Raw genomic sequence first — 18,923 nt, forward strand, 5'->3', positions numbered from 1 at the left:
TAAGTTGATAAAATGATCTTAAGTATCTTGATAGTATTGTTGTTTCTATATAAGTTGATACACAATCTCTGAACAAGTTGATATAAATACATACTATTACACATAAGTTGCCAGTATAAATAAAATTACTTCAAAACTTATCGAATGTTGTTCTTGTTTTGTAGATCACATCGCAAGGACCGCAATGGTGTCGCAAGGACCACAATGGTGCCATCGGATTGGAAAACGAACGCTTAACAAGAAAGTTATATTCTATAGAAAATAATGGAACAAAATAAAAGACGAGGTCAACGTGACATTGGGCTACCTGCCTCTTTATGTTTAGTATTTTGAACCAGACACATTAACTTGTCTGTATGGAGGCAGTAAAAGACTGCAAGTGGTGGTTCACATTTCCCGAGGCAGTAAAAGACTGCAAGTGGATCGAGATAGGGGTCGTGCGCTCGCATTTTGCGCGACTGGTCGCATGTTAACGCGCTCCAAATCTTATTCATTTTCTGGAACGAAAAATTTTATTCACCTTCCACTTTGAGTTTCATGCAAGAACTAACAATGAAGGGAATGGCACAGATTATGTCTTCCTCGTCTCTTTACCCCATGAGCTCCCGATGGGTTGCCGGTTTGTTGTCGCTCACTTAGAGTCCACTTTCTGCTCCACCTTGCTAAGCGCCCCTTGGCGCCGTCAAGCTGCCACCCCTACACCGACAAGCCACCCATTAGGCTTTTAGGTTAATGTTGAAGTTAGAGTTGGGCTATTTAATTGGATCCATGTTCAAGGCTATAAAAAGGGATGGTTGGGGAGGTCGCCGGTCCGGCGGTAGGTGGGCACAATGGGAGGTGGGGGAAGGGGTCCCGCCACAATGGCGGTGGAGGTTGGTTGGGCAAGGAAAATGGTGGGGGTGTCGCACTTGTAATGGTGGTGCAGTCGGAGCAGGTTAGGGTAAGGAGAAGGCGGGAGCTTGCTCTTGACGAGGAAGAGAGAAACAGCACTGTAGATACAAGCGGGCACTGCAGTTTCCGTCATGGGCCTATTGGACTACGCGACATGAAGAATTGTTGCCTTCCCCTAGTATGACATATTTTCTCCTCATCCTTCGCACTAGGGGCTTCTTCGGTTGCGGTCCGATAAACCTGCCTGAACCAAGCAGTGCTCCCAAATGTTCGATTTTGAGTGGTTGGGGCTGGATCGAGCTGCCTGGCTCCAGCTGCTCTGGTCGGGCTGAAATCAAACAGGCCCCAGATTACAGGTCTATGTGATCTGCTTGCCAACTCGTGAGGCTTGGAACTGTACATCGTGTATCCGCTCGATTCGAATTCGTTATTGTATTTCGTCGGATAACCAAAGATTGCGAGTGATCGGATGAAGGGGCCAGCTCTCCCTATGTTTTCTAATGGTTAACATTACCAAACGTGTATTTTAAATGTGGGAATCTTTGGGTTTAAGGTGTGTTTGGTTGGGTTGTGGTTTTTGGAAAAGCTGCTGTGAGCTAAGGGCTGTGGAAAAGCAGCTGTGAGAAAGCAGCTGTAGGAAAAGCAGAAGACCATTTGGTTAGAGCAACCTTGAAACTGTAGGTTGTGTAAGAAATACCTGTAATGCCCCTAAAGGCCTGTGAGTGTGTTTACATGCAAATTGCTCGTTACAAAATAATGTGTTCACTAGTTCACATGTAAACGACTATTTTAGAAAGAAAAAAATAAATTTTATATGTTCTTCATCCATCAAAGTGATTGGTCCACATAAATAGAACTATATCCATCAAAAGTTCTATACAATAATGCCATCCCTCAACATTACTCTCCTCCTCTTGCACTAACCAAAAGCATTAGCTATCCTAGTACGAATGCTATTCATGGTATCCTCATTCTCCACAACATTACTCTCATCTCCTTGTGTTTATCTCATGCCACATGTATGTTGTACCAAGTAATCCTCACCATCATCACATCTCTTGAACTCCTTATCACACAAATTACTGTCACGAATAAAATTATGCAATGCAAGACAAGCCATAATGATATGTTTCTGAGTATGAGGTGAGAAACTTGGCATGTCCTTCAAAATACGCCACTTCTTCTTTAAGATTACAAAAAGACCTTTCAATGACATTACGAAAAGATGAATGTAAGAAATTGAACATCTCATACTTTCCTCGAGGAGGCTCCGAACAATGTTGAAATTCTGGTATATGGTACGTGCTTCCTTTAAAAGGCGCAAGATACCCAATTCGGTTTGGGTAACCTGAGTCCACAAGATACTACTTTCCTACAAAACCAAGGTAGTAAGGTACATAATAATACAAATATTGCTAATTTGTTGAAGGAACCATGTATACCTTTAGGAGGCATGGGAAATGAAGGAAAATTTGCCAATGCATGATTGAGGATACGTGTGTCATGTGCAGAACCCGACCACCCGGCAACCGCAAAGGTGAACCTCATGTCAAAGTCACAAATAGCTAGCACATTTTGAGATGTATATCCATGACGACATGTGTGGTTAACCACTTCGTCCACTGGCACTACCACTTTGACATGTGAACCATCTATTACTCCAATTGCGCCTTTAAAGTATGGCAAAAAACGATCCTCTCTCACCCTTTCATGCTCCGTAGAAAAAGTAGGATCTCTCGGCTTAATATTGTCCTTAGCTAACTTGCGCAAACACTTCAACACTTCGTGAAACTTCATGTGAATTGTCCAAAGTGACCGTATGAAATGATTTTCAGCTTGTGAAAAAGATTGTGGTCCTCCGACGATCCACAAGAACATTGCCAATGACTCAGTAGAAGAAACATTGTTAGTCGAGATCAATCCGTAAGTAGAGACTAGCAAGTCATGAAGTTTATTGAAAATCTTGGTGCTCATCTGAAACATCTTATAAAAATACTTCGGACATGACATACACCTCATCACCCATTGAATTCCGGTTTCTGACGTTTCCCTATATTCAGCTTTGTGCACATAGCACTTAGTATACAAGTTGCCCATTTCTCTAATAGCACCAGCATGCTGTGCAAGTTCAGCTAGCAGTAGTAGTTCTTTTTATCCTCCTTTGGCTACATCTCCCAATCTATCATCCATCTACATGAGATATTAGTATATTAATAATTAAATACAATAACTTTCTTGATAATACTAAATGAAAAAGCTCAATATAACACAATAATAGATAAATAATATTTCACATCTCCAAGCAAATTATGGTTCAACATAGGGTAACAAATTATGGTTCAACATAGGGAAATTATTGTCACATATGACAATAAAATAATCTGATAAACATGGAAACAAATCAGTGGCACTTCATCATCTCCTTTTCTAGCTCCCTCTCAATCAAATCCAGCCTTCCTTTAGTTGTTTCTAGAGAGCTAAAGAGCTCCCTAAATGCAGGTTTAACAATTAGGGAGGCGGCTGTGTGCATTAGAGCAATTCCTTCTTGCACCCCACATTCTTTCACCATTTTCATAGTCTCTGTAATGGTAGGAACTAGGTTGGTTGGAGGAGCTGATGATGCTTCAACACTTGTGGAGATCCTCTCTGCAGCATTTTCTATCTTCAAACAAGTGGTCTTGTACAAATGAAAGAATGGGTTCTTCTCATCCTTCTCTTCAACACCAATGGAGGTACCCTTGCATTTCCTTTTTTCTAGGTTCATTGTCATATCCTTCTGCATAAGTTTTGCTACCTCATCCACATTCTCATCACTTGCCTCATCGGATGATATATCTCCAGGACAGGATGCAGAAGACCCACTTACATGTGCCTTGCCAAACAAGATATGCAGGTCACAAGGAACTTGGGTCCTTGTTTTCGAAACTTCATATGGTGGCATTTGATTCCTTTCTCACGATTCTTGCATCTCTATAATTAGAAAAAAAATTTAGCAAGGCACACCATAATAAAGAATGGGAAGAATATAATTACAATGACAACATAGTTCTTACAACAAGGTGTTCATCCCACCATTCGTCTGAGCAATCAACAGTTTGTTTTGCCTCATCCCATCCAAGACCAGTGCATAATTCTTGAACTCCATAAACGTTGAATACTCCTTTTTCAGAAGATCTAACTTGTTCTTCAATTGTTTTTTTCTCCTATCACCGGATTTTTCTGCAAACTTGGAAACAACATTCTTCCAACCGGTAGTAGTAACAATTCCCATCGGCCTATTCCCGACTTCAATCTCTTCTTTGCAGGCATCAATCAAATGCTTTAAAAAAGTATCACCCCAATCCGCTTTATCACCCATGCTTCAACCAACCAAAAATAAATCATAAGAACTAGAACGAAAGTGCTATATAACGCATTCCAACCCAAGAGACCTCTCTATGTATGATCTGCTGATATGCTTATAGAGAGCTAATTGTCTAATGTGCGGGGAAGACAGAAACATGAGTTGTTCTAGAGATATCCAAGTACAAATGTTGACAGAAACATGAGCTGTTCTAGAGATATCCAACTATCAAGCCAAGACATAACTAAATTTCTAGAGATATCTCTCATTCTATGATCCTGAAGGGGCACATTAAACCAGTGGGAAATAAATGAGCATAGATATCCAAGTACAAATGTTGACTGATTATACATTTTTTAATTATCATTTTGCATTTAACCTTACGACTACAATTGATTGTCATACCTAAAGAAGTTCCTTTTCATAGGTAGCTTTCCGTTGCCTTAACTATTTTGCTTCCTATTTGATTTTGTGTTGTAGTTGTACCTGACAACATAAAATAATTGGAATAGTGTAAATAATTTATCACGTATGATGAAACAAGTGTTATAACAAGATTGTAGATGAGATGGAAAAAGGAAGGGAACCTTGGGGGCGGTGGGTGCGCCGGGTGACCAAGAGAGAGGAGCAGGGGTAGGGGGCCGGCGATGGGGGCCGGTGATGGGGGGTGGCGGACGGGCGGTGGCCGGCGGTAGTCGGCGTGCGACGGCTGGTGGCGGGCGAGGCGGGCTGCTGTGGCCGTCAGGGGGCAGAGGCCTGCGACCTAGTGCGGCGGTGGCGGTCCGGGGCAAGGGGCCGGCGATGGGGGGGCGGCGGACGGGCAGTGACCAGCGGTAGTCAACGTGCGACGGCTGGTGGCGGGCGAGGTGGGCTACTGCGGCTGTTAGGGGGTGGCGGCGGGCGTCAGGGGGCAGGAGGCCGGCGACTTGGTGCTGCGGCGACAGTCTGGGGCAGGAGGCCGGCGACGGGGGGCGGTGGACGGCCAGCCGGCGACCAGGGACGGCAGACCACCTGGAGCAGGCGGACGATGCGAACGGCGCTGTGCAGGGGACGGGGGAGAGGAGTCGGTCCATTTCTTTTCGCGTGCGGGAGAGAATAGATCGGGAGAAAATGAAACGGTACATCATAACCAATAACAGGTGGGTAATTCTTTGCTCCAAAAGCACTTGAAAGAAGGGGAGGTGCTTTTAGGTTTGTACAACCATAAAAGTTGCTTTTAGGCAAAAGTATCAATGGTTTTGGGGTCTTTTGGTTGACTTTTTGCTTTTGCCAGGTTTGGAAAGCCCAACAAAAAAGGCCGTAAGATGCTGCCACCAGTCAACGGAACAAGACATAAGCTGACCTGGCTGTCAGTGAAGCCTCGACTGGTCAGCTTTCCCTTCTTCGGGTCAGGTGGTCAGGTCATGCAGCTCGTTAACCTTTTGTACCGCGCAAGCCGGCGTCCACGCTTTATAACTTTGGGCCTGTTCGCTTCAGCTTATAAGCCGGCTGAAAAGCTGAAACGGCTGATTTGTTGTGAGAGAAAAACACTGTTTGGTGGCTGATAAGCCGGCTGAATAAGCTGAAGCGAACAGGTTTTTTTTTTCAAAAAAAGATTGAGGCAAAGACCGTAGACAACAACTTATCTATACTACTTATCCAAATTGAAGCTGCACCCTCATGCCGAACCCACCTGTCATGCATTTAAGGAAGAGGATACGACGTAGATCCATCGAAATCATGCACCCTCTTAATTCTCCCTCTTATTCTCACGTCGTGATGCTTCTACCCGCCCCCTGTACCCGCGGCTTCCCCGCATGACCCGGTTCTTCCCAGACTCCCAGTTCCCTCGCCCGAATCGGCCCCGAGCGACCGAAACTCCTGCCGCGGCGCCGCCTCTCTTCTCTCCAGTAAATTAAATCCATGGGCGGCCAAACGGATTCCCTCCCCCTCCGAGTTCATGCCGCTCGCTTCCCGGCCCGCTCCCGCCCGAGGCGCGGCTTGGCGACCTCTGGGCGGATGCCGCGGGGAGAGCGGCGTTCACCTGGCAGCGCTCGCGGAGCCGCTCGGGGTCGCGCGGCGATAGGGGGTCCGCTTCAAGGCAGTGTGGGGAGTCTTCTTCTCGGAGCGTCACGTGATTACGTCCATGTCCCCGCCCGCTGTGCGATCGTTCGATCGAGCGTCATAGCGGTGGCCGGTACAACGATCGCCAGTGGCAACAACAAAAGGCGTACATCCCGGCTTTCCCAAATCCGAACGGCATCTTCGTCCGATGCTAGCTCGGCGTGGCCGAGCACATCCGCCCGCTGCGTCAGCAGCGCTACGCGCGGATCAGCAGTTCAGCATGCAGCAGCACTACGCGTGGATCGGCTACGGATGGAGGTGTTCTTCTCTTCCCTGTTGTTTGATTCGTTAATCTGTGAGAGATGCACGTGGCCAAAGAGAGCAATGAAGCCAGATGCTTCCTTGCCTCATGCACGCATCTGAGCCACCATTCGAGCACCACTCAAGCAACGTTCAGACTTCAGTCTGCCAAAGATCAGATGCGACGTTCAGTCTGTCAAAGATACCTTCCGGGTTCCTACTGGCTGCTGTCCAATTTCTACTCTCTTCAGTGCACATCTGTGACTAATTGCACTAATTTATGTTGTAGTTTTTATGTGAGAAAAAACTACGAGTCTGAGCAAGATCGTCAATTCCTCACGTTTAATGTTTTTTTTGAAGGGTAACGTTTAATGTTTTTAAGGCACAGTGATTTGATAGCGTTTAAAAATTTCTCCAAATCTGATTGGAACATGAACAGACACGAATAACTTCTTAATTTGCAATTCAAAAATCTTCTTGATTTTAGATCGTTGAATGCTGAAATTTAGACACGTGCGTGCCCCCACGTACATCATCGCTAGTCACAACAAAACTACTACTAGGAGTAACATATTAGCTGGAATTAGTAGTACCAATCACGGTCACTACTGGAAAAGGACTCCGTCGAGACCCAACAGGAGAACAGGACTCGTGGCATAGCAGGTGGCCACAGCGGTAGTCTACGGAAAGTCCACCAGATGGGAAAAAAAAGGGGGCACGACCGCACGAGCAATCCGTTGCCAGGACCCAAGCATTGCACGGTCATCTGGAAGTGGAAGGTGCAAAGATATCTTTGCACCATCACTTTTGTTGCTTCGTTCCAGAATCCTACAGAATTCCTGGGAAACTCGAAGCATAAGGGGGTGTTTGGATACTAGATGCTAAACTTTAGCAGTATCACATCGGATGTTCGGATGCTAATTAGGATTAAACATGAGCTAATTATAAAACTAATTGCAGAACTCTATGCTAATTCGCGAGACAAATCTATTAAGCCTAATTAATCCGTCATTAGCAAATGGTTACGGTAGCACCATATTGTCAAATCATGAACTAATTAGGCTTAATAGATTCGTCTCGCGAATTAGACTCCATCTGTGCAATTAGTTTTGTAATTAACCTATATTTAATACTCCTAATTAGTATCCAAACATCCGATAGACATGTGCTAAATTTTAACAAGATGTATCAAACACCCCGTAAACCACTTAAGCAACCCCCGGTGGCACGACGCCGATCGGTCCGTGCTCGTCGCAGGAGGGCAGCCGGGACGCCAACGGAGATTCCAATACAAGCAGTGCCCCAGGGACAGCAACCGGCGCTGTTCCGGACGCTGGAGGCACTGTTCACCTACCTGCTATCGCCGCGGCCTTTTCTGCCCAGAAAGAATCCATCTCTCTACCCCACACCTTTCTAGCAGTACCCGGTACCGATACCACGTCCTTTGATTCGCTACTGCAGCTGGTTCGTCGCTAAACTGTGAGAAGAGAACCGTATCCCATGTTTCGGAGTACTCCTGGGCAGCTGGGCTCCTTCCAAGCCGGTCTGCACGGCACTTCGTCATCATCAAGCAGGCAAGCACAAGACAGCACACACAAGAGACAGATCTCTCAATCTGCCGTACACACCATCATACCCACAAACTAGGACCACTTGCCAGCCACATTCTAGGACTTTTCGTACACACAATCTGTTTCTATGCAGTATAAAATCAACAAAGTCTACAACTACAAGATCATCGTGGACCCTCACAAGTCTTACACGCTTACCAGTTATAAACCGGTGCGATGCACAGCATTTCCTGAATATCCTGTCATCCTGTGCTATCAGCCTATGATAATGATAACACCACATGCTGGTGTAGATGATGTGCTTGCTTAGAGAAATTTTAGCAAACCACCAAGAAAATTGTGCTCCAAAAGATTTGCTATCTGACTTGCTATCCTATCTCAGCTTGCCATCCTTCCCCTCGAGCTTGCCAAAGTATGGGTCCCAGCGCAGTAATTGCAAGAATGAAGGGTGCAAAATGCCATCCTTCCCCACGAGCTTGCCAAAGTATGGGTCCTAGCACAGTAATTGCAAGAATGAAGGGTGCAAAATGAAGAGACTGTTGTAGTACAAAATAGAGAGACTGTTGGAGTAGATGGAGAGCGTGAATTTTTAGAGAGGAAACTAGTTGTTGGGATTTGAAGAGTGGGAAATGGATAGTCCGTTGGAATAAGCAACTCAGAGGAATCTTTTTGCAAAAAATAAGTAGGGTGTTGGAGATACTCTTACTGCCAAGTGGGAAGTGGTTCCTCTGCAGTACGTGGGAAGTGGTTCCTCTGCAGTACTGCAGAGAGCAGTTGGGTTATTGACATGTGGAACCGGACCCACGCAGGACCCACACGTAAGTGACACAAGAGCAGCCCAGCTACTGCGGAGGAGCCTCATCCGCCAAGTGACAAGCAAGGAGACACCAAAACAAAACAAGAAATGGCCCAAAGAAACCCGAGGAGAACCTACACCCTCGTGTGCTAATTGCCAGCACCCACCTTTGCAATGGTGAGGAAAAGGCATATCGGATTTGGGAGCAGAAAGAGAGAGAAAAGAGGCATGGATCAGATTTCAGGAGCAACATCAAGAGAGAGACACGAGGCTAAAGCTGGGTTTTTATTCGCATTTCAAGATGCGCTCTAAGCAATCATATGTCCAGATAAAGGAATCCAAGAACCTATCAGGCGGCCGCAGCAAAGGCGCAACACTGTGGTCGTCGTCATGTGTTCAATCATCACGCCACTTATACACCGAAAATATCACCCAAAGGGAGAGATGCTTGCACAATTGCCAGTTCATGTCACAGCTCTGCTACATATGGAGAAGGGGGAAAAAAAGGAAGTTCAAGTTTCTAACGAAACCTTTATAGAGCAATGAAAACTGGCTAGGAAGTGGACCTGTCTGTACTTGACATATGATCTTTTACAAAATCATTTTTACACACTTTTTTTTTTCTCTCGTTATGCTATCATCGCTGAAAAAGTAAAGAACATCAAAGAACAGGAAGGGGAAAGAACCTTAATTGCAGTGAGGAGCTGGTTGAGGACGATGACTGATGGAGAGAACACTCAAAAATGGCTTGAAGAACGTCAACAAGGGACCTTAATTGCGGCGGCAGCAGCAGCAATGGATGAGGACGATGATGATGGACAGAACACCCTAATTGGCTCCCAAAGATACAGAGAAAATATAGCTCTAAAAAGATACAGAGTGAATTGCCTTCACACATCTGTTCGGTCCATCCAAGGAGGAATGGAGGATACACCTGACATGATGCTGGATTGGAGTCTGACGCTGCCTGCAGCCAAGGCCGAATTGAGATCCATAGCAGTTCTGATCCGAAATGGTGGTCATGACGAGGGAGGAGCGGCGAGGGGCTGCGGCTGCAGCCCGGCGACAAACGGGTGCTGCAGCAGCTGCGCGGCCGTGAGCCGCCTGGCCGGGTTCTTCTGCAGGCAGCAGCTGATGAACCCCCTGAACTCCTGCGAGGCGGTGGGCGGCGGCTCCGGCGGATCGGAGTAGCAGATGGCGCACATGAGGGCGGCCCAGTCGCCCTGCTTGCCGAGGTTCTCCCCGAAGGGGAACTTGCCAAGGTAGAACTCGAGAATGCTGAGGCCGAAGCTCCAGATGTCGCCGGCGTAGCCGTCGTAGTTGCCGTCGTTGAGGTCGGTGTTGATCCGCTCGGGGCTCATGTAGGCGATGGTCCCCACGGAGGAGTTGCAGGGGTCCATGGTCTGGTTGAGGATCCGGCCCACGCCGAAGTCGGCGATCTTGACGCGGCGCGCGGCGTCGATGAGGAGGTTGGATGGCTTGATGTCGCGGTGCACGATGTGGCGGCGGTGGAGGTACGCGATCCCGGACAGCACCTGGCGCGCCACGTCGGCGAGGAACGGCTCGGCGGCGATGCGGCGGCCGTCGAGGGAGCCGCCGTCCATGTACTCGAGCAGGATCTGGAGCTCCCCGCCCCGCTCGTACATGCCGTGGCACCGCACCACGGAGGGGTGGTCCGCGGCGCGGAGGATCGCGATCTCGCGCGCGATCTGGCGACGCACCGCGTCGTCGTGGTTGCCGTAGAGCACCTTGAGTGCGTACGGCCGGCCCGTCCCGCGGTGCCGAACCAGCCAGACGGTCCCCCCCGCCCCGCTGCCGACGCGGCGGACGCGCTCCAGCTCCGCGAGCGGGGGCGGCTGCTGCTGCTGCTGCGCCGGACCCGCGGAGGGGGGCGTGGGGCCCCCGGAGGAGGAGGCGGGGGCGGAGGAGGAAGGGGGTGGGAGCGGGAGCGGGACGGCGAGGGAGGTGGCGACCTCGCGCTGGGGCATGGGGAGGGTGAGATCCGGGCGGCGGCGCGCGCGGCCCGGCGTGCCGGGCTGCGGCTGCTGGGTCGGGAGGCCGCCCGGGCGCATGGCGCGGGGCGGGGAGGTGGAGTTCGTTAGCGGAGGGGGGATGGTGGTGGTGGCGTCTCGCTCTCGCCGCTGCCGCTCGCGGGGTTTGTCCCTTGTCGTGTCTGGCTGCGGTGCCCGTTTATTGGAGCACAGCCTGGTCGGGTTGGGGAACGGGACGGGAGGGAAGGGGAGGGGGGAGCACGAGGCGACGACCTCGCCTGACGGCAAGGCAACAGCTGGAGGGAGCGGCCGCACGAGCCAGAGGACGACGAATCGGACGGGGCCTGGTCGGCGGCGATGCGATGCCTCGCTGGAGATGATGAACGGCGCGCGCCGTGGCGGGCTCATCTTCAGTTCTTCGCCACCTCTTTGTGTTGCCACCGCATCGTGACGATTTTCGCTGGATGTGAGTGTGATACGTGACCTGTCCTACCTCCCTGTACGTAGCGTGCTTATTGTACGAGGTACAGGCACGCACTTCTAAAGCCCTAGTCTACTGGAGTACCTTCTGGACGCTTGGATCGCCACGACGCCACCGCACAAAATGTGGCAAGCCACAGAGAATATCCACCACAGATTAGAGACCACATGACGTAGACATTTGCATACATATACGAGCTCATCTCTATTATAACCAACTTGCTATCGACTACTACTACTTAAAAAAATAATTAGACAAAAGACGAGCAATAGACTAAAACCTACCCCCTCCATCCTTTAATACGATGTTGGTTAGCTTAAAATGAATTAACTAATATCATATAATATAGTAGAGAATGGAGGTAGTAAATCGCAGAAGTTATTTTACATTTGTTATAAAGGCCTGTTTGGCAACCAGGTGTTAAAGTTTAACACCCGTCACATCGGATGTTTGGATGCTAATTAGGAGTATTAAACATAGGCTAATTACAAAACTAATTGCACACATGGAGTGTAATTCGCGAGACGAATCTATTAAGTCTAATTAGTCCATGATTTGACAATGTGGTGCTACAGTAACCATTTGCTAATGATGGATTAATTAGGCTTAATAGATTCGTCTCGCGAATTAGCACAGGGTTCTACAATTAGTTTTATAATTAGCTCATATTTAGTTCTTCTAATTAGCATCCGAACATCCGATGTGATACTGTTAAAGTTTAACACCTCGTATCCAAACACCCCCTAAGTAATGTGGCGTGCGTGGCCATGGTCGAATGATTATCATAAGATATCAAATTTAGGAGGAACACCTGTCATATCGGATGTTTGGATGCTATCGGATGTTTGGATGCTAATTAGAAGTATAAATATATACTAATTACAAAACTAATTGCCCAGATGGAGTGTAATTCGCGAGACGAATCTATTAAGCCTAATTAGTTCATGAATTGACAATGCGGTGCTACAGTAACCATTACTAATGACGGATTAATTAGACTTAATAAATTCATCTCGCGAATTAGCATAGGATTATGCAATTAGTTTTATAATTAGCTCATGTTTAGTTCTCCTAATTAGCATCCGAACATCTCGTAGCCAAATACCCTTGTAACTTTTTGTTTAGTACTACGGTGTAGCCATGGAGCAACAAGCCTCCTTAATACACGGCGCACGTGTGTTACAAATCTTAGCCCGACGTGTGAGTGCTCGACGGGTTTAAGCTGAATTGATGCGAAGAGAATCAGGTACCGACGTACCGTCGATACCAGGAACCTGGCCAGGATAAACAGGAACGCGATATATCAGATACACCGTGTCCATTCACAGCACGTGCTCGAAGTTCGAAATCATCAGCTAGTGCCGAACAAAGGTAAAGGCGGTGGAAGACGCACGCGACGTGTCAATGAACAAAGTCTTTGGTGTGGCCTTCTTCCTGTGATCAATGATTATAAAGCACACAGCCCTGCCAAAAGAAGCTATAAGCATGATCTCTGAGCTCTCTCGCACCACGTGCGATAAAGAATCGCGCGGCCTGTGCACGCACTTGTCCGGCAAAATGGCAAGGATGAATGGACTGGAGAAGCAGTCGACCTCGCTTTCCAGTTTCTAACACGGGGATAACGGGGATGTCTTCACACTTCAGGGTGATCATCTGCTTCAAAAGTTTTAGAACATGACACCTGACCATGCAGTGGCGGTCACTAACGACCCTGCGACGCTTTCGTCGCACTAATGGCGGAACTTCAACGAGGATGGTTGAAATTAAGAGCCTGTTTGGCGAGGCGTTAGGTGAAGCCAGCCAAACACCTCAACTCCACCTTTTTCTCGAGCAGCCCAACTTCATAGAGTTGGTGGAGCTCTAGTTCATTTTTTTTAACACCTCTTTCCCAGCTCCAAACCCCTTCGAAACGTAAGGCGACGGCATGGGTGAGCAAATGCAACAGCTTTGGGTCTGGAATTCCAGGCCTAGATCAGATGAGCAGGCAACCTTTTTTTCAGAGCATTGCGGATGCATGGTATTAACCCTTACATTAATGCACTAAGTTCCTCCCCCATACTCAAACGGCAACATGAGTATACGACATCAGAACAGACACAGCAGGACCAACTAATCATACCACGTCCAAGGAGCAGAGTTGTTACCTGCCAACGAGACATGGATGGGCATTGGGCATGCAGGTTCAGACGAACCATGCCCCGGGCTTGGGGCTAACGTTAACAGCCAAGGAGTAAGATTGTTTCTTTTTACCGATCCACTCATTGCTACAAGCAAGAGCAACAAAAAAGATGGCTTAGGTAAGTTTAACAGGTATCAGATTTCTCTGGCAACTTGAAACCTGATATGACATTAGTGGTAATATAGCAAGAACTGCTTCTGATAAGTCAACTTGAATCAACAATGCAGCAGATGCCTGCTCTGAAGTGTCATCCTGTAAGAACCACACGAAACACATTGTTAGACCTGAGTATGCGAATAACTTTAAACCGAGGATAACACTTCAAATTTATTGCAGCGAAAGCAAATGCAGAAATCTGAATATTTCAAATGGCGACCAAGTTATTAACCGAGTATGCTGGACCAGCTTGTTAATAACTAAAACAGGATGCAGCTTTGCACATGCTGACATACACTTCCAAGTCAACACTTACCTCTAAGACTATTGTCTGCATGCTAGTGAGTAGTTTATATTTCATTTCAGATGCGCAAACATACAATTTAAAAGGTACTACCAAGAAATCACTTTGTGAAGGTGCATATATGACAGTATGAGTCCCTGATAAACTAAGTAGCCTAGATCACAAAACATAGTTCAGTAAGCATTAGAAATAGCATGTCTAGAAGTAATGAAAAATATCAGATGAAGTGCCACGCTATGTAAACAAATAATTTTTCCCTGGGTGCATACACCATAACCAAATCTAGCATAACTAGTAATTTGTGCATCCAAGCGCCTAATGTTAATTGGAAGTTACAGATTGAAAGCAATCTTAAGATAAGGTTGGCAAGATGCTATCAGCTGTTAGAAATTCTCAGTATAAATGAAATGAATACTCCAATACAACAGAATCAAAAGGGAACCTTACACAAAGAAAATTGAAAGATTGTTAAAGACCTGGCACAGTACTGTGCTGTAACTGTACAATTGTAGCCTTCAATGTTATCTCAATTCTCAATCATAGCTTGGGCCATAAGTGGCTACAGGTGGCCCATATGAGTATCTCCAATGGTCGCACGCCGAGCATTTGTCAAGCTTAGTGCTGTTTTCTAGAGTACAAAATTTACAAGACCAAGTCATGTACTTCGCCTTTGCAATTTTAGGTTTTGCAGTGCCACAAACTTCACAGATTGGTGCCAAAGGCTGCAGAAGTTCGTATTTCAGTAAAGTGTTAGAAAAACATATTAATAACTACAATTATAATGTGGAAGAAATGAAGGCTCGATGTAAGAGCAAACAAGGAAACACCCAAAAAGAACGAAAAGAAATATAGTTAAGCATGCAAAGGGGACCACATGGTAATGTTTGCTGGGAAAGAAGAAACTTCCAATGCTTTGGAAGGATGAAACTCTTTGGTGCTTATTATGATAGATTATATTTGAACTTGGCTTGCATACAGTTGAATTACATCTAGTTGATGACTAACACACTAGGCTACTGGCCTTTAAGTCATGAAACCTGCAGATGGAAACTGTCTCCAGGTATCACAAGCAGCAGATATCTCAAGACTAAGAGGATTATAGTGAGGTTAGGAATGAATACTTCATATGCTAATATGTTGAGTGAAGAAAATACATTACATGAATTGGAAGCCATTTTGATAGTTCAAATGGACACATTAAGTTTGATTACTATGATGTGTAGCAAATTATTATAAGCTTTAGAAAAAACGAGAATACATAGGAGGAACCTTTGCAGTATAATAAGAAAGGAGCCCAAAATTATATGTCGGGCTGTTCATCCATACCTACTGAGCTTGGCTTAGTTCTTATTAATACAAGCTACATATTAAATATGCATCTTAAGCTTGGATATGCCTAGTGTAATCTAAACAGAGCAGTTAAATAAGATTCAAAGGGTTATGGTATTAAATTAATTCAGTTGTACTGACATGGGTGAATTTCGAAGACAAAAACTATATGGATCATAATGAAAAGATTCACTGGGAAACTCTTTCTGCTATAAATCTCTGTGTATAGTAAAAGATGCTGCTGAAATACATGCAGAGACACACAGTTTTATAGGTGAAATGGATATATTAGGCACTTCTATACACAGTATTACAAAACAAGGTGGAATAGAAATCTTGCCTGATTTAGAAGAGTGCAAGCACCACATTCCCACTTTGAATCATCAACTGCATCACCTGTTGTCCAAAAAGATGAGGGACCATCTCGTGCTGCTGTGTGAATTCCAGACGAAGTGCTGGACTCTGCAGAAGTGTTGGAACAGCTACCCTTTGTGATTTTTCCATCCTTTATTGTCATGTTATTAGGTGGTTCCTCAAGAATAATAACGTCATCCGAATCATCAATACCAGATTGATTGTGGGATCCACACCACAAATCATCATGCATTCTCCATTCAGCTGCCATTGCAGCAGCTTGCGCTGGACTAAGCGCACTCATAATATCGTTGTTTCCACCCAACTTTCTTGGTCCAGAAGGCAATAGAGCTCCATTCCTTGCTCGCTTCTGTGCAGCAGCCAATGTAGCTTGTCGGAGAGATGGTGGTGGCGGATGTATTGTAAATCCACCCACCCGCCTTCCCGTACCATCAAACCCTTGTCCTGTTCCAGTGATACCCTTCGAAACAAGTTCCTCGCATTCCTGAAAATTTTTTCATAAGCAATAGAAGAAAGCCTCTTTGTTAATAATAAGGCACCATATGAGCAAAAATGAAATTGCATTCGGCACCACAAAACTTGCATAAAGAAAATTACAAATGGCTAAATTAGGTTTGCTTGTCAGATATGAAGTAGAAAGATATTCAGTGAGATACAATAAAAGACTACTCATATTCCGACAAATCCAAACAAATACAACCTTGATTAACCCGCAAAAAAATACAAATACAAGCTTAATTTAAGATCAGTTAGTGAACAAACTGCAGTTCTGAAACATAACAGGGATTTGGTTTTCTTTTTTGGTAGGAATTTTCACAAGTAAAAGTCCATTCTGAAGACCCTCCCACGACTTTATTCCAAACAACTGTCTTCAGATTTGAATACACTCCTTTAGCATCGTTGTTTGGCAAACAAAGGTAAAAATCGTCTCCCACACCACTCCAAACATCCCTAGTTTAGTATATAAAACAATACAAAGTAAATAACAAAGTTCTCCATCTAGGATGCATGTGAATATGTGATCAGTTACAAAGACAGACATTCCCATTAAATTATGTTTGGATATTGTAGAGAACAAAACAAGTTCCATCTATTTCAACTTTTGGTGATCATAGTAAGTCATCCAAGCAAACATCAATCCAGATCAGATGTTGTAAAACTCAAATCACTTCAAAATTACCTAACTACAAGTCTACAACATCATTACAAGTATGCCATTGAGAAAGGAAATTTTGATATATGCAACTTCAGATCATTTGGTCAGGGGCCACATTGTCGTGAAATTGAATAAGCCTAAGCAACCCAGTATCGCACTGTTCCAGTTCCAGTGGAATCACCAAATTGCTAGAGCACAAAGCAGTAAGCCACGCACCTTGCGGAGTTCGTCCCAGAGCTTGTAGAACTGCGCGTCGTGGGGCCCGCGGTCGTTGTGGCAGAGCTCATGGAGCATGGTGTCGAGCACCTCCTCGTAGGGGATGAAATCGTAGTCGCGGCCGGCGCGCCGCAGGCGCAGCTTGACCTCAACGCCCGCGCCGACGTTGAGCCCCAGCAGCCTGGCGTTCCGTGGCCTGGCCAAACAGGCGCGCGCGCGCGCACACACACGGGGTTCATCAATCGATCGATCGATCCGGGGGGAGGAGGTTAGGGTTAGGGTTCGTGGGCGAGGAGGGGCGCTTACGAGAACTCGGAGAGGACCTTGACCCGCCACTTGTGGCGGCGCATGATGGGCTGGACCTGCTTGGCGACGCGGTCGAGGAGCGCGCGGGCGGCGGCCGCGTCGGGCTTCCTCTTGAGTTCCCGGACATCCCAGACCTTGTGCAGGTCGCCCACCTCCATCGCCGCCGCCGACGATTCACGCCGACGCGGCGCGGTTTCAAATGGATTGGGGACGGAAAGGTGGGCGGTCTTGAGGCGAGGCGCGGCGTTTAAGAAAACTCCAGCAAACCGCTATTCAGGTCCCTGTTGGCTCTCTTTTTTTTCCGAACACACGAGCGCTAGATCGCACGGGTCGTGAACAACCGAATAGCCAGATGCTGCATAGGCCGGTCTGACCGGACCGGTTTCCTGAGGATTGGCTTGAGTTGATCGTTCGGAGAATGTATCCGGTGCGAATCAAGATCACAAGATGCTAATACAATGGATAGGATTAGTAGTGGGATTATTTTGCAATTAAGCCTCCCAGCCGCCGGTCACTCGTGATGGAAGGGACAGGACAGGTTAAAGGCGAAGGGGCAGGGGGATTCGCAAAAGTGGCCGGCGGGTGGGGGGTTTAACTGCAAAATAATCCCACCACTAACCCTATCCATTGGATTAGCATCTTGTGGTCTTATTTATAGTTTTCAAGGTTGCACGTGGTAGATGGTTTGCACCAGTTACGTTTCCTGTCGTTCGAGGAGGTAACTACCACACTTACATGGTAGAGGACGGCCAAGTTTACGAGCAATAAAGGATAACCAACGCACTTACGTGGTGGAAAATAACTAGCTTATGAGCAAACTAGCAAAGGTCGTGGAAACTCTCGCCTGGAAGGGACCCCATCAGGGCGTGGACGCCACTGGCATGCCCTAGGTCGACCAGCAAGCCTAGAACAACATCTATGGTCGTGGAGAATAGTAGATGAAGAGCATGAAAGTTGGAAAAGGATTAGGGTTTAGGAGATAAAAGTAAATTGTAGATTGGTTCGATTATGATCCCCTTAATCGGTCGTGGCCCTTTATATTTAGAGGGTAAGGAGGTCTTGCTCCAATAGAAATCGAAGGTTATACAAATATCGTGTCAAAATACAACTCCCAACTCGGATTAGGCTGGACTGACCAGTCAGACCGCCCATCCCGACCAGTCAGACCGCCCATCCCGACCAGTCAGACCGGTCAGCACAGGGCTGAATCTTGCCAGAGACATATCTCTCATTCGGACTCCGATTTGGACATTCTACATATGCATTTCGATTGTCTTGATGAGATCTACGCAATGGTGAAATCCAATTTGCATTTTGAGTACTTTGTTCAGACCGGTTGGCAGTGCCAGACCGGCTACAGAGACCATACTGGTCAGACCACCTGGAGGAACCGATCTGACCGGTTGGCCTCAGCCCAATCGGTTTTGTTGTCACTTTTGGACTCCAACACATGCTCCCCTGGTTCTTGGTAAAGCTTGTGTACCAA

General features: G+C 46.6%; 2 protein-coding genes and 1 pseudogene across 4 annotated transcripts; all 3 read right to left on the reverse strand.

The window, feature by feature from the left end:
• Positions 1–3,245: 3,245 nt before the first annotated feature.
• On the reverse strand, positions 3,246–4,249 carry LOC140222683 (uncharacterized; annotated as a pseudogene).
• A 5,510-nt stretch (positions 4,250–9,759) lies between these two features.
• LOC117854066 (mitogen-activated protein kinase kinase 5) lies at positions 9,760–11,420 on the reverse strand. The gene has a single exon (XM_034736344.2). It carries the CDS (start codon positions 11,341–11,343, stop codon positions 9,964–9,966), a length of 1,380 nt encoding a protein of 459 aa, XP_034592235.1. The 5' UTR covers positions 11,344–11,420; the 3' UTR covers positions 9,760–9,963.
• A 2,177-nt stretch (positions 11,421–13,597) lies between these two features.
• LOC117854170 (DNA-dependent metalloprotease WSS1) lies at positions 13,598–17,699 on the reverse strand. 3 transcript variants are annotated; one of them, XR_004640190.2, is made up of 5 exons: positions 17,438–17,699; positions 17,132–17,327; positions 15,725–16,243; positions 14,503–14,777; positions 13,598–13,847 (listed from the first exon to the last, which is right to left on the reverse strand). XR_004640190.2 is itself a non-coding variant. In XM_034736470.2 (4 exons), exons 1-4 carry the CDS (start codon positions 17,593–17,595, stop codon positions 14,589–14,591), a joined length of 1,062 nt encoding a protein of 353 aa, XP_034592361.1. In that variant the 5' UTR covers positions 17,596–17,699; the 3' UTR covers positions 14,437–14,588. The 3 variants fall into 3 exon arrangements, 1 of the variants encoding a protein (XP_034592361.1); XR_004640189.2 differs by having other exon boundaries at positions 14,532–14,777; positions 17,438–17,674; XM_034736470.2 differs by lacking the exon at positions 13,598–13,847 and having other exon boundaries at positions 14,437–14,777.
• Between the last annotated feature and the right edge of the window lie 1,224 nt (positions 17,700–18,923).

The sequence above is a fragment of the Setaria viridis genome, chromosome 4, assembly GCF_005286985.2.
Source record: "Setaria viridis chromosome 4, Setaria_viridis_v4.0, whole genome shotgun sequence".
Lineage (NCBI taxonomy): Eukaryota > Viridiplantae > Streptophyta > Magnoliopsida > Poales > Poaceae > Setaria > Setaria viridis.